Source organism: Lipotes vexillifer, unplaced genomic scaffold (assembly GCF_000442215.2).
Source record: "Lipotes vexillifer unplaced genomic scaffold, Lipotes_vexillifer_v1.1 scaffold390, whole genome shotgun sequence".
In the NCBI taxonomy this organism is placed as follows: Eukaryota; Metazoa; Chordata; class Mammalia; order Artiodactyla; family Lipotidae; genus Lipotes; species Lipotes vexillifer.
The window spans coordinates 4,352,718-4,366,173 of record NW_006784503.1 but is presented as its reverse complement, the minus strand read 5'-3'; the positions used below and the strand labels follow the sequence as shown (position 1 = coordinate 4,366,173).

General features: G+C 42.7%; 1 protein-coding gene across 2 annotated transcripts in view; it reads right to left on the bottom strand.

The window, feature by feature from the left end:
- Positions 1 to 201: 201 nt before the first annotated feature.
- MBOAT2 (membrane bound glycerophospholipid O-acyltransferase 2) overlaps positions 202 to 13,456 on the bottom strand; it is a 111,875-nt gene continuing 98,620 nt past the window's right edge. The window contains exons 8-13 of one of the 2 annotated variants that reach the window (XM_007456940.1): positions 11,279 to 11,471; positions 10,803 to 10,906; positions 7,895 to 7,959; positions 6,480 to 6,612; positions 3,686 to 3,837; positions 202 to 1,094 (exon numbers count right to left, since the gene is read on the bottom strand). In XM_007456940.1, the coding sequence (XP_007457002.1) occupies positions 869 to 1,094; positions 3,686 to 3,837; positions 6,480 to 6,612; positions 7,895 to 7,959; positions 10,803 to 10,906; positions 11,279 to 11,471 (873 nt within the window). In that variant the 3' untranslated portion in view covers positions 202 to 868. Of the gene's footprint in view, positions 1,095 to 3,685; positions 3,838 to 6,191; positions 6,243 to 6,479; positions 6,613 to 7,894; positions 7,960 to 10,802; positions 10,907 to 11,278; positions 11,472 to 13,456 lie in introns of those variants that run through there. The other variant, XM_007456941.1, reaches the window with a different exon arrangement.

Below are 13,456 nucleotides of genomic sequence, written 5' to 3'. Positions count from 1 at the left end.
TGCACACCTGTGTGCGCTGGTCACAGCTGCCACTGGCTCAGGCTCCGGCCCCTGCAGTGCTTTCTTCATTCACGTCTTCCTTCTTCCCTTTGTCATCTTCTCTCTCTCTCCCTTGTTTTTTTTTTTGTTTTTTTTTTTTAAGAAAAATAGCTTAAAATATCACATTACCAACCTTTAATTATGTTTAAGAAATCCTTCCTTGAAGGGCTCTCTGCCTGACACAGGATAATTAAACTCTCCAGGAAATTGGCACCCATCACTTTACAGTTTCACAACATACTGTAGTCATTTGAGATACTTTAAGAAAACCCTTCAAATACTGAGATGTTTATTGCATTTTAAAGTATCCACAGTCTTAAATATCCTGTTCAAATTCCTCCGGAATTCCTGTGCAGCATACAACATCTAATATTGAAATAGTGTTCTCACGATACTACACTTGAAAATACCATTTTGGAAACAATATTTTAGGAAATAGACAGTTTAAGGCAAGACATTCATTTGGAAAAGTTAGTTTTTCTCAATCATCTAGATTGACACAATTATTTTTCCATCTCTTCAGTGCCTTGGGATATACAACATACATTCAGCAGCAGGGCACACTTATGACCCTATGGACATATGCTGAGGTCCTGAGTGCCCATTGAAATAATGGAAACATTTTTGATAAGGCATGGCCCACAGGGACATGGCATGGGAGGGGTCTTTCACTCCATTTTCAAGCTGGTATACAGGGCATTCCCTACCTAAAACTGTCCGATTCCCCCCCCCCACGTGATCTCTTTCCCAACAGACACAAACCCCTTGAAAGGTGCTAAGATTGGTTTCTGTTAACATACAAAAAATAGCCATCAGAGTGCTTTCCCCATCATTGCTTTAATGATGAATGTCTAGAGGCTATTTCTTGATTCTGATTGCAAACATTGTTTGTTGTGGAAAAACTATTCTGTCCCAAAGAATTTTCTCTTTCATCAAACTTTTTGGATCGTGACAGCTGAACGTTTTCATGTGTATTCTTTCCTCTTTGAGTTTTTTTCACCGGTAGCAACAATAATACTAAGATACCAGCAGCGTGAAGGCTGTAATACCAGGAGCTAAAAGAAAAAAGGAAAACTTTACTTTATTAAACTCTGATAATTAACAAGACTTAATTTGACATTTGTCAAAATGTCACAAGCCCCACCTAGGATGTGTATATTTACTACACTGTTCTTTCTTTTTTTTAATTTATTTATTTTTGGCTGCACTGGGTCTTCGTTGCTGCGCGTGGGCTTTCTCCAGTTGTGTCGACGGGCTTCTCGTTGCGGGGGCTTCCCTGATTGTGGAGCACGGGCTCTAGGCGTGCGGGCTTCAGCAGCTGTGGCATGTGGGCTCAGTAGTTGTGGCTCGCGGGCTCCAGAGAGCAGGCTCAGTAGTTGTGGTGCACGGGCTTAGGTGCTTCGCGGCACGTGGGATCTTCCCGGACCAGGGCTCGAACCCCCGTCCCCTGCATTGGCAGGTGGATTCCCAACCACTGCACCACCAGGGAAGCCCTACACTATTCTTTTACCCATCCCCCTTAGATGAAACTCTAACCATGTATGCCAGTGGGTATTTATAAAGCACTCATACTAGATATCATATTGCATTCCTTTGTAAAGGTCATAAGGCCAGGACTAAGTAGAACAAAAACAAAAATGTACTTATTAATAGCTGCAGAGATCTGAAAAAAAACTCTCAAATCCATAGAATCAAATATCGAGCAAAGTATGGAGGTAGTAAAGGGACAATAATAGCCTTGCCTGCTATTTACTGTCCCTAATTAAGTTACAAATATTCCAATGATGTGAGTAATAGATAAGCAATATTGCTTCTTGATGGTTACAAAATAAAGGTCACAAAATAAAGGTCACATTATTAAAGATATTATTAGAAGTATCATGCCTCAAATTAAATATAAACCAAATGTGACCTCCTGGTTCTATAGCTGTAAGTGCCAGTGCCTGTGAACAAAGTACCTGAGACAGAAAATCCAACCAATAGCTCAGTCACATTTAGACATATGTAATAATTCTGTTCAAAAGGACACTTTAGCAGGAGTTACTTATGTCTTCCTATATGATTATTATGACTCTGTGCTGTCATTCTAAATGCTAGGGTAATGGAAAATAGTTTTTGATCTCAAAGATACCACTATTTACTATGGGGGGGAATGGAATTTGGTGGGGGAGGGAGAGAAGATAAACAGATAAACAAAATATGGAATTCAAAACAATAATTTCTGGGGCTTCCCTGGTGGCGCAGTGGTTGGGAGTCCGCCTGCCGATGCAGGGGACACAGGTTCGTGCCCCGGTCCGGGAAGATCCCACATGCCGCGGAGCGGCTGGGCCCGTGAGCCATGGCCACTGAGCCTGCGCGTCCGGAGCCTGTGCTCTGCAACGGGAGAGGCCGCAACAGTGAGAGGCCCGCGTACCGCAAAAAAAAAACAAAAACAACAACAACAATTTCTATCATGTAGAGATGAAAAAGTACCAATGAAATATAAAGGAGTGAAAAGGGAACCAGTAAATGAAATGCAAGTAATTTATTATCTTTTGACTGAAAAAATGAAGGGAATTAATAATTCGTTATAAAGAACAAGCTATGCTGTTTTATAACTGCTTCATCATATTCATTATCGTCCATCTTTTTTAAGTTTTCCTCTCCTTTGGGAGTTAGCAGTCTTATAGCTGAACTCATGTTCCACGGACTTTACCAACCATTACTGGTGACTATCAGAGGATATATTTTACTTCCGTCCCTAAAATATCCCCAGTGACTCGTAAGCCTCCGCTTTAACAAATAAACTCTTAAACCTTGGCTCTCGAGCAGGGGTGAGCAAACTACGGCTTGTGGGCCAAAGCTAGTCTGATGTCTGTCTCTTTTTTTTAATTGAGATATAACTGGCATATAACATTATTAGTTTCAGGTGTACAACATAATGATTCGATATATGTATATATCGTGAAATGACCACCACAATCATCTCGTTCACATCCAAGTGTAGGAAGAGGAGCTCTACTGCCCAGTGTAACCTTTGAGATCTGAAGCAAGGGTTACCCAGCTGATATCCCTCGCTGTAAATCACACTCTCATCTGAGGCCTGAGTGGTGTTAATCATTCCATAAATAAACTTGTGACTGCTTGGTTTAAGATTTAAAAGTAACTGACGATGCATTTAACTGCAGAAAACAAGCTAGGGTACTATTTTTCTATTCTACTCAAGAGCAAGAAGCTTTCTTTTAAAAATAAATTAAAATGAAAAATAAATAGAATAAAATAAAATGATACAAAGGAACTTATTCACAAAACAGAAATAGGCTCACAGACACAGAACACAAACCTATGGTTACCTAAGGAGAAAGGGTGGGAGAGGGATAAATTAGGAGTTTCAGATTAAAATATATACACTACTATGTATAAAATAGGTAAACAACAAGGCCCTACTGTATAGAACAGGGAACTGTACTCAGTATCTTGTAATAACCTACAATGGAAAAGAATCTAAAAAAGAATACACACACACACACACACACACACAGACATATGTAAATAACTGAATCACTTTGCTATATACCTGAAACTAACACAACATTGTAAGTCAACTATATTTCAATAAAAAATATTTTTTAAATTTCCGATGCATATTTTTAAGAGTAACACTTACCTGTAAAACATGAATGATGGTTTTATAGAAAGAAGAACGAATGGCACAACTGTGTAACTTATTGCTATCTGAGTTGCTATCCATGTTATGACATCATACAATAATTTAAGTTGGGGAGGTTCGATGAAATGATGCCTAAAGTTATTTCTCACCTGAAATAAACAAAAATATTTACCTTTAACATTGCTTATAAAATTACACTGACTATATCAACTGTTTCAAGGATATGGAATAAGCGAAACTCCCGTACGTTGCTGGTGGGCATCTAAAATGGTACTGTTACTATGGGAAAAGCTGGATCTGGTTCAGAAAAAAACTAATAAACGTATGTATAAAAAATATGGAGACTGCATGGGGAAGCACGTGAGCAAAATGTGTGAATCTGGGTAAAGGGCGTGCGTATAGGAGTTCTTGGCAATTTTTCTGTAGATTTGAAGTGGTATTAAAATTAAAAGTTCCCCCCCGAAGTTAAAAATTACACTTCCTAGAGCTCCTTAAATCATATTTTGTAAACTATAGCACAGGCACACCTCGTTTTATCATGCTTCACTTTATCATGCTTCGCAGATACTGCGTTTTTTACAAACTGAAGGTGTGTGGCAGCCCTGTGTCGAGTGAGTCTGCTGGAGCCATTCTTCCAACGGCATTTGCTCACTTCTTGTCCCTGTGTCACATTTTGGTAATTCTTGTAATACTTCAAACTTTCTCATTATTATTATATTTGTAATGGTGTTGTGTGATCAACGACCTCTGATGTTATTACTATGACTTGCTGAAGGCTTAGACGATGGTTAGCATTTTTTAGCAAGAACGTATTTTTTAATTAAGGTATGTATACTTAGACATAATGTTATTGCACCCTTAGACTACACAATAGTGTAAACATAACTTTTATGTGAACTGGGAAACCAGAAAAATTTGTGTGACTCCCTTTACTGCAATATTCACTTTATTGCCGTGGTCTGGAACCGAATCCGCAATGTCTGCCTATACGTAAATAAGGTTCACTCCGTGATCAGTTTTTCTACTACAATGAAAGGAGACATCCTTCCTCTTCCTTAACCTCTGCATTTGTGAAAGACAGCTATTATACACTGAGCTTAGGTCAAAGAGCGCTTATTAAAATGAACGGCAATTACACACATCATTCATTAGGGGAAATTGGGAAGGGCTGCTCAGGAAAAAAGTGCTTTCTAATAACCACTATGTTAATATTTTTTAGCTTCTACAACAGTCAAAACATTTCAATTTTGAAATGTGCAAACTTAACCAAACACTATTCTTTTTCTCTTGTGTCCCCGCTTTTTCCGCCTAATATGGTTATAGATGAAGCGTGGCCCTGCTCTGAGATGCCACGCGAGTTCTTCAGAGGGGATGCAGTGTGAGGTTAGTGGCTCTTCCACACACAGACCAGCACTCTTAGTGGCAGGACGCTACCCAGGTTTCCTGCCTTGCTCAAGGTGGCAAAAGCTACCTGCACTCTCTCCCCTTCTGTCCACCAGGGGCAAATCCATTTCCCAAGGAGTGGCTCTCAGCATCCCATCCCCACCCTCACCCACCTTCCCTGACTCCCTGATGTGGGACAGAATGAGGATTAGGCTCTTCCCCAGTTTGCTGTTCAAGTTCTTCTATTATTGGCCTCTTCCTCTCTCTCCAGCCCCACCCCGCCCCTGCCCTCTGCCTTTCCAGAATCATCCACCCTTTAGACATACAGGAAGGCTCTGCTTCAACCAGATTTGCTCGTCATTCCCAAATACACCACACACTTTCTAACTTGGTTTTGCTAATGTCATTTCTACACCTAGAAAGGCATTTTCTTCCCCCATTACGCTTCAGTCACTACTGAAATAACTTTCATCATTCAAAGCCCAAATCCAAGCACACTTTCCTACTGGGGCCACCTCTAGTCAACCCAACCAAAAGGGATTTCCCTCCCTCTAAACACCTATGGTACTTACTATCCATAAAAGCGATGGAATCTATCATATATGCCTTGTGGTATATGTACCCACACACACACCCCCATATACAGACAGATACCTACACATATACATACATACACCTTATGCCCCTAGACTACAAACCACAGAAGAATAGCCTTTAGTTAATACTTCTTGACATTTACCTCATATATCTCCAAGGTACCTTAAAACTGAATACCATAAACATCTGCTAGTTTGTTAAATGAAGCCACCTCACCTGCAAGTGACATAAGAAGCTTGTTCAAACACTGTTTTTGTCACGTCACTTTCCTCTGATTGACTTCCAAGGACTTACACTAAACTGAACCCCTTCTTTCCCATGTCACCAACCTAATTCCTCAACTGTTTCCCAGATAATACACCAGGTCTCAAATACCCTACAGACCTGTGGCCTGCTTCGCATGTGGTGTCCGCCATGGAGAATGGCCCGTCCATGTGATCTAGGCCTGGCCACGGTCCCCTCTCCATCTAAAAGAGGACTCAAAGGCTGTAGTTTTCAGGAAACATCTCTAAAATGAACCTACTCATCTGGTCATCTCTATTTCACCCAGTTTTCAGCAATCCTTCCGAAGATTCTGTGACAACGAGGAACACGGTGTGGAGGCCTCTGTAGGCCAGGCCTTCCTCTCAGATGAGCCAAGTGCGCAGCCCGCGAGGCACACTCAACACACATGCCAGGCGCACCTACCAGCCAGCCTGCAGCACTGACCCAGCCAAAGGAGCAAGGCTGCCCGGTAGGTAAGAGGCTCACTGGGCCTTTGACACCAGGTCACGTGACCAGCACTGCAGGACGAGAAGGAACTCATACTCACAGCTCGCGCTGCCAGCGTCATCACCACTCCCGTGAGAAAAGTCAGGTAATAGCCTGGGTACACCCCATGCCAAATGGCAGAGAGGATGAATGTCTGGATGGTTGGACTCAAGGAGGTGCGCTCATAACACACCCTGGAAACCATGGAAAACATGAGTGATTAGAGCTTATCAAGTCCACAACGATCACTCTTATTCCTGGTCAGGATCTAGGAAAACGGAGGTTACGGCTATTAGGGATCAGATTTATGAAAATAAATTTCATTTCTATCCTTTTACTGGTACACATAATGGCCAAAATGATCATTTCTAGTGTTTGGGAGTCCATACTATGTACAGAAGAACTTTAACAAATATAAAAGTTATTTTTATTTTACATTATTTTATTATTTTCTTTAGTAACATTTAGAACTTTCAACTGATCTAACAATAGTCTTCTGGGAAGTAGGCTGTGCTTAGTGTAAAGTTTTCCTGTCACAGGTAGAGAACTCAGATGAAAATAAGATTTTCCTAAGGTATCAAATTTAAAATATAACAACAAAAAATAACACAACAGGTTAGCTCGGAAAATCTGCACCCACTGGGGAGACTGCAAGGCACCATGAAGCAATGATAATGTGTTTTGGATATTTCACGAGGTAAAGGGATTGGACTTGTCACGAGTAAAGGACATGACAAAAGAAGGCTTCTTTACACAGAACGGTGCTTAGAGCCCTCCCATCACAGAAGCAGTCTTTTATGAAATAAACTCAAGATCGGGCAGTGTGTCCCATCAAGAACAAGGAGAAAGGACCACTGGGAGCTTCTGCGCGGTGTCCTAACTCCGTCTTTTGTAATCGGTCCTCTGCCTTCCCCATGTGCACGTGACAAGCCCTCATAATTCTCAGCACAGGCGCCTCTTTGCCCCTCGTTCTCGCATGCTTCCCACTCACTCTCTCATCATCCTCACGACAGGGGGCAGCACATGGAAATGACTGCCGAGTTTGTACCAAGACGGTGACCTCCCACTGCAGAGGCTGGGTCTCTGCATCCTGTGCCCAACATATAAAGGTCTGTTGTCCTGAAATATTTTAAAACTGGAAGCGTTGTGCAACATCTAGGGCATACGTACGGTGGCTGTGTAGGCATTTTTGTTTGGCCAAATCTCCCATGAATGAGGGACATACTGGTGATCTCATACCTTGGTGAGCACCTTTCAAGGCAGGCTACGAGGTCAGTGGTGGCTACATTCATGACTCACGCCTAAACAGTTCTCTGACTTGGTAGCACCCTGCTTCGGAGGACATTAACTCTGTTTCCCGGTTAACACAAGGTCACAGCGTTCATTTAATTTAGTTAAGAATGTGAAGCCAGTGAAGCTCAGCCTCAAGAACTAGAGGCCAATGCTCAGCTGATGACGGTTCTTGAGGGAGCTTACCTTTTGAGCCAAAGAGCTGTCTGAATATTCCAATTATCAAGAAACATCTTGAAACTTGTTGACATCTGAAAAAAAAAGGAACTTTCTTCTTTGGCCGACAAAATAATGAAGCTTTAAATGTAAGTAACATCTTACTGTGCTAAGAGTACATTACTTGACAATGATGGTAGTAGTGTACGATCTCTTTCCTTAACACCGTTTTTTCTAATAGAGTAACATCATTCTATAAAAGGAGTTACTGGAGGGAACATCTGTGAGGTAAATGGATTCTCACCATTTTCTTCTGTGTGTTAACTTACAGGGGTTGCCATGGAATTATCCCAAAGACACTCCTGATGGAGCAGGTGAATGACCTTTCAGTGGCCGTTCACTGGGGGCCGGACTGGACGCCCCATCAGGTGCAGCCTCACTTCCTTCAGTGCCTCCCTCCCCAGCTACTGGGAGTGTTGGCCTCCCAGGACCTGCTCCCTCTGGAGGAGTGGTCTGCACATCTTCCTACCTTTCCAGTGCCTCACTCAAGCTTCCCCCACTAATGCCACCCTCCGATCTCAGAGGGAAGCTCTGGTCTCCTGGCCGCTACTCCTTCCCTGTGTAACCATCCCTCCTCGGCTCTGCACTTCTCACCACTTTAGATTCTCTGGTCCTTTATTTACTGCTCTCATCAAAATCTGAGGATGAAAACTTCTTAAGAGGCAAAAAAATCTTACTCTTTTATGAATAAGGCATATATATACATATAGGATATAAAGAGATGTACAATATATCTGTGATATTAAAATTTCATTGAGCCTGATTAGGAAAAAAAAAGTCTCAAAAGGTCCTTAGTTGGCAATAATGAACAAAACGTTAAAACACGGCCATATATTCATCACCCAATTTCCACAATTATCCATTTTCACCTGTCCTTCCCCATTTTATTACTGACACTGTTAAGAGCCTTTCAAAGCAAATACCAGACATCTTATTTTACCTGTAAATAGTTCAGAATTTATGTCCAATAAATAGGGACCTTCAAAAAAAAACTATGATCAGGGACTTCCCTCGTGGTCCAGTGGTTGAGACTCGGCACTCCCACCACAGGGGGCTCAGGTTCAATCCCTGGTCAGGGAACTGGATCCCATGTGCCACAACTAAGAGTTTGCATGCCGCAACTAAGGAGCCCACAGGCCGCGACTAACACCGGCACAGCCAAATAAATAAATATTTTTTTAAAAAAGAATAAGAGGGCTTCCCTGGTGGTGCAGTGGTTGAGAGTCCGCCTGCCGATGCAGGGGACTACGGGTTCGTGTCCCGGTCTGGGAAGATATCTCACGTGCCGTGGAGCGGCTGGGCCCGTGAGCCATGGCCGCTGAGCCTGCGCGTCCGCACGCAGCCTGTGCTCCGCAACGGGAGAGGCCACAACAGTGAGAGGCCCGCGTACCGCAAAAAAAAAAAAAAAAGAATAAGAATAATTTTTAAAAATACTGTTACAAAAAAATAAAAATAAAAAAATAAATTTAAAAAACTATGACCAAATTAAAAAAAAAAAACTTATGACCAGATCTAACCAAATTAACAATAATTCCTTAATATCATCCAATATCCATTTTGTATTCAAATACCCCTGACGGTTTAAAAACATGGTTTTCCAGTTGGCGGGGTCAGTCAGGATCCAAACATATGACACGTCTGGCTGATGTCTCTTTTAATGTGTAACGGCCCCTCTCTGCCCCCCACTTTTCCCATGCCATGCATTTGTGTGGGAAATCGGGTCACTGGTCCTGTGGCACTCCCTGCTTCTGGCCCTGGTGTCTAACTTACTTCTCCATCTTCTGGGTCCCTTCTAACGGCAGAAGGATCTAGAGACCTGATCAGGCCTGTATTTTCTGTGGTCCCACAACTGCAGGTGCCAAGGTCCAGCAGTGGGTCCAGCTGCTCCGCTCACTATTCGTTCCCGGTCAGCCTCTCACCCAAAGTTCTGGTAACTTCTCCCATCGGGAACAGCCCCTTACACAGGCTTGCAGAGCAATGCATGCTCTTGGTTTTCCTCTCTTCTCTCCAGCTACCCCCTCCCGCATGCCTTCCTTTGCCTGGCCTGTAAGATGGGGGCTCCTTTGGGGGCTCTCATCTCTTCCCACCCCCTCAGTGTCCCTCATGGCTACTCTCGTGGTTCCTCCCAAAACCTGAAGTGCGATAGTTCCCAAATTACAGTCTCAGCCCATATGCCTCAGCGTTACACTGGCCTGCTGGACCACGCGGGTAAGTCTGACATTTGAAGGCACCACCTTTCCCTTCAAACCTGAGCCTTCTCCTTGCTCCTTACCCCAGTGAAAGGTATCACGGTGAACACAGCGGTCTAAACCTGACCTCTGGGCACGAGTCATAACTCGTTCTCTCTTGCTGATTCCAGCGTATCACCAAGTTCTGCTGAGTCTCGTAAACAGTGTCCAGTGTGTTTACGTCTTTCCAGCCCCACTACCACTACCCTGGTTGAGGTCACCATCATGCTGGACCTACACAGCACCCTCCTAACAGGTCACTGTCTCAGGAGGGCGACGCCTTCTGCCTGACATAGCCCCATCCTCCTAACACACACACACACACTCAATCACCTCACTAGTCTAAGCTGGCCTTCTATCTTAGAAACGCCCTATATCTCTCTGATCACAGCCAATCTTTCTGTATCCCTGTAACCCCCACTAGATTAAAGTTCCAGGAGGGCCCAGATTGTACTGATCTTATTCACTGGCTCCCCAGGGCCTGGGGCACATGGTTGATGACCAATAAATATTGGCTGATTGAAAGAATGAGTATTATTATTACAAATCTTTCAGTACCACTCTTGGGACATCACATCATAACCTATGAAGGCAAATTATGCTACTTAAAGTGTCATATATGGTAACCAACTTCATAATGATTTACTAACCTCTATTTGCTGAATTCTCAGATTGGAAATTAAGTCCCAACGAGCTGCTCCATTTTTGTCATATCCTCTGAATCCAAAGCCTGCCGCATTATTGATAGCGTCAGCTGTAATACACAAAGGAAAAGAAACTATTACAAACCTATGTAACAAACTACTATGTTCTCCCAGAAGATGTACGTTATCATATACTATCATCTTTAATTCTTAAACAGCCAAAGTAGATTCATTTTCATTTTTATATGATATTATAATAAAATGGGCCTTGATCCAGTTTTTAGGCTCTCCTAACAGTTTTTAGGATCTATCCTTATATGTAGGACATGAACTGTAAGGTTTGTTTCTCCTGAATAGATGACTCTAGTTTTTCTCATTGGTCTTGAACTATATATTCTCAAGAGGGTACTCTCCCGGCTATCACCCGGGGAAGGTTTATGCTTCCACACATTGACATGAAGGTTTATTCACGTGTTACTTACCTAACGTCCATGCAAAATAGTATTTGGGTCTGGCAGCCAAAAGAGAGACGTATAGATAGATAACCTTGGTCGGCCATGAAGCTGTAGCTTGAAAATGCTCATCAATGTTATACTCGACAGGTAACGTCTTAGAGATGGTCAAGTGAAATAACAGGGAAAGCCCACAGACTAAGAGCTTCTGAATAACTGCGATCTGAAAGCAAGACAAGACTTCATAAACTTAATCGATAACGTATTTACGTATTATTGCCACATAACTCTTCCTGAAGGTGGTATTAACCCTGTAACTCCATCCAAAATTCTGAACTCAGGCGTGCTGAGCATTTAAAGCCGCCACTGTCTCAGTATGAACACATGAAGCCTTATGCCTAATGACTGCCTCTGGGTTATGGCTCAAATCACACTAGAAACCCCAATGTGTATTTTCAGGACTTTCAGTAAACTTAGAAAAACTAAAAGCAAACACAGATGTATAGGTTGACTACGTAAAAATGTTAACATTAATAAGTTTTGGTAGTGGATTTTATGTGACTACACACACACACACACACACGGCTTATTTTTTCCATTGTGCTTTTTCCCTACTTTCCAAATTCTAGGTGTTTCATGGAAAACTATTTTTATAATAAACAACTTTCACGTTTCTTTAAACCTGAAAGTTCCTTAAAGCAATTTTGTTCAAATGATAAAACCAAAAGAGCCACACCCAAGAAAACAAAAAGATCTGCATAAAGATTCTGATGGAAAGAAAAGGATAATCTTTACTTTATTCTGGTAAGGTTCAATTACCTTGAAAAACACCAACTCATGGTGTTTTTTATGTTTTCAGTAGGCTAGACTATTTCAATCTGATTCAATATAAAGGAGATTATACAGGCTACAGAGGTAAAGAAACAAACAGAGGAAAGAAAAGGCTGGATCCAGATGAAAGAATGTAACAAAATACTTGGGTTTAGTGTCCTACACAGTAATCAAATAATATTCAAAGTAACTACAGTAATTTGCAGATGAACACCCGTATTTAACACTTTCTGTAACGGGGCCAAAAAGAAAGGCTCAAAGGTGAGAGTCAGAGCACATGCCTGATTCCTGCACTTTCGAAAAACCTTTATTTATTCTCAAGAGGCGCTGGAAGGTCAAGGGCTCTTCCCTGCAACTGTTCCTATTCTCATTTTCCTGGTCGTCTTTCAAAGCTTCCTCCAGTAAAGTAAGGCTACCTTTTCTTCAGTCCTACCTCCAAAATATCTAACCTACACATCTGAATTTGCAACAGGTAATTAGAGAAAAATTATAATTATAAATGAAGTGAGATGAACCGAATGACCTCATATGTGAACCTAAAAATCGGATACATCACTTGTGGCCATTAGACTGTACACACTAGTTTCCAGGTCTCAGTTTAAAACAAGTTAAAGTAACATATACCTGATCTCAACTACCAGCTGGCACACACACCAACAAGAGACCCCAAAAAAGCTCAGTCAATGCGGGATCAGGAACTCTGAAAGGCAGGGGTGAGGGGGCCTGAAGCTGGGAAGCCAGGTGTAACCCCAGTTCCCTCAGCCTCCTCTCCCCCATACTGGCAGGAGGCCAGAAGTTAACTCTCAGGGAAGCCTAACCAGAAAAGAGCCAGGCTTCAGGACACGGGTCCAGAGTGGGGCTGGAATGAATGCGGAGCCTGTGGTGGATGCATCCCGAGAGGCGATGTCCGCAGCCCCTCCCTCCCAGCTCCAGAGACCAGCAGTCAGGTCTGAACACACCGGGCAGAAGACAGGAGAAGCCCGCACTCAAGAAACCAAACAGCCTCAGAGAAAAGACCTACCGGCATCACAGCAGAGACTGACAGGTGTTCCCCAGGACACGTGCCCCCCTTCTTACATAGCAATGGATTTTCTATTTGGGCACGGTGAAGTCTAGCTGAAGACCACACGTCACAGCCTCCTTTGCAGTTGAGTGTAGCTATGTGGTCACAAGTAACATGGACAACTTCTGTGGCGAACCATCTCAAACCGTGAGGATGAGGGAAACGCCCTAAGGATGGCCAAAACGGGAGCTTGGATCCCCTGCCCGTGGAGCTGCCATATTACCCATGGACCACTGACACTTGAGCTGTCCTGTAAGAGAAGAATAAACTTCCACCTTGTTTAACCTCCTGTTATTTTGGTCCTTGGTTCAGCA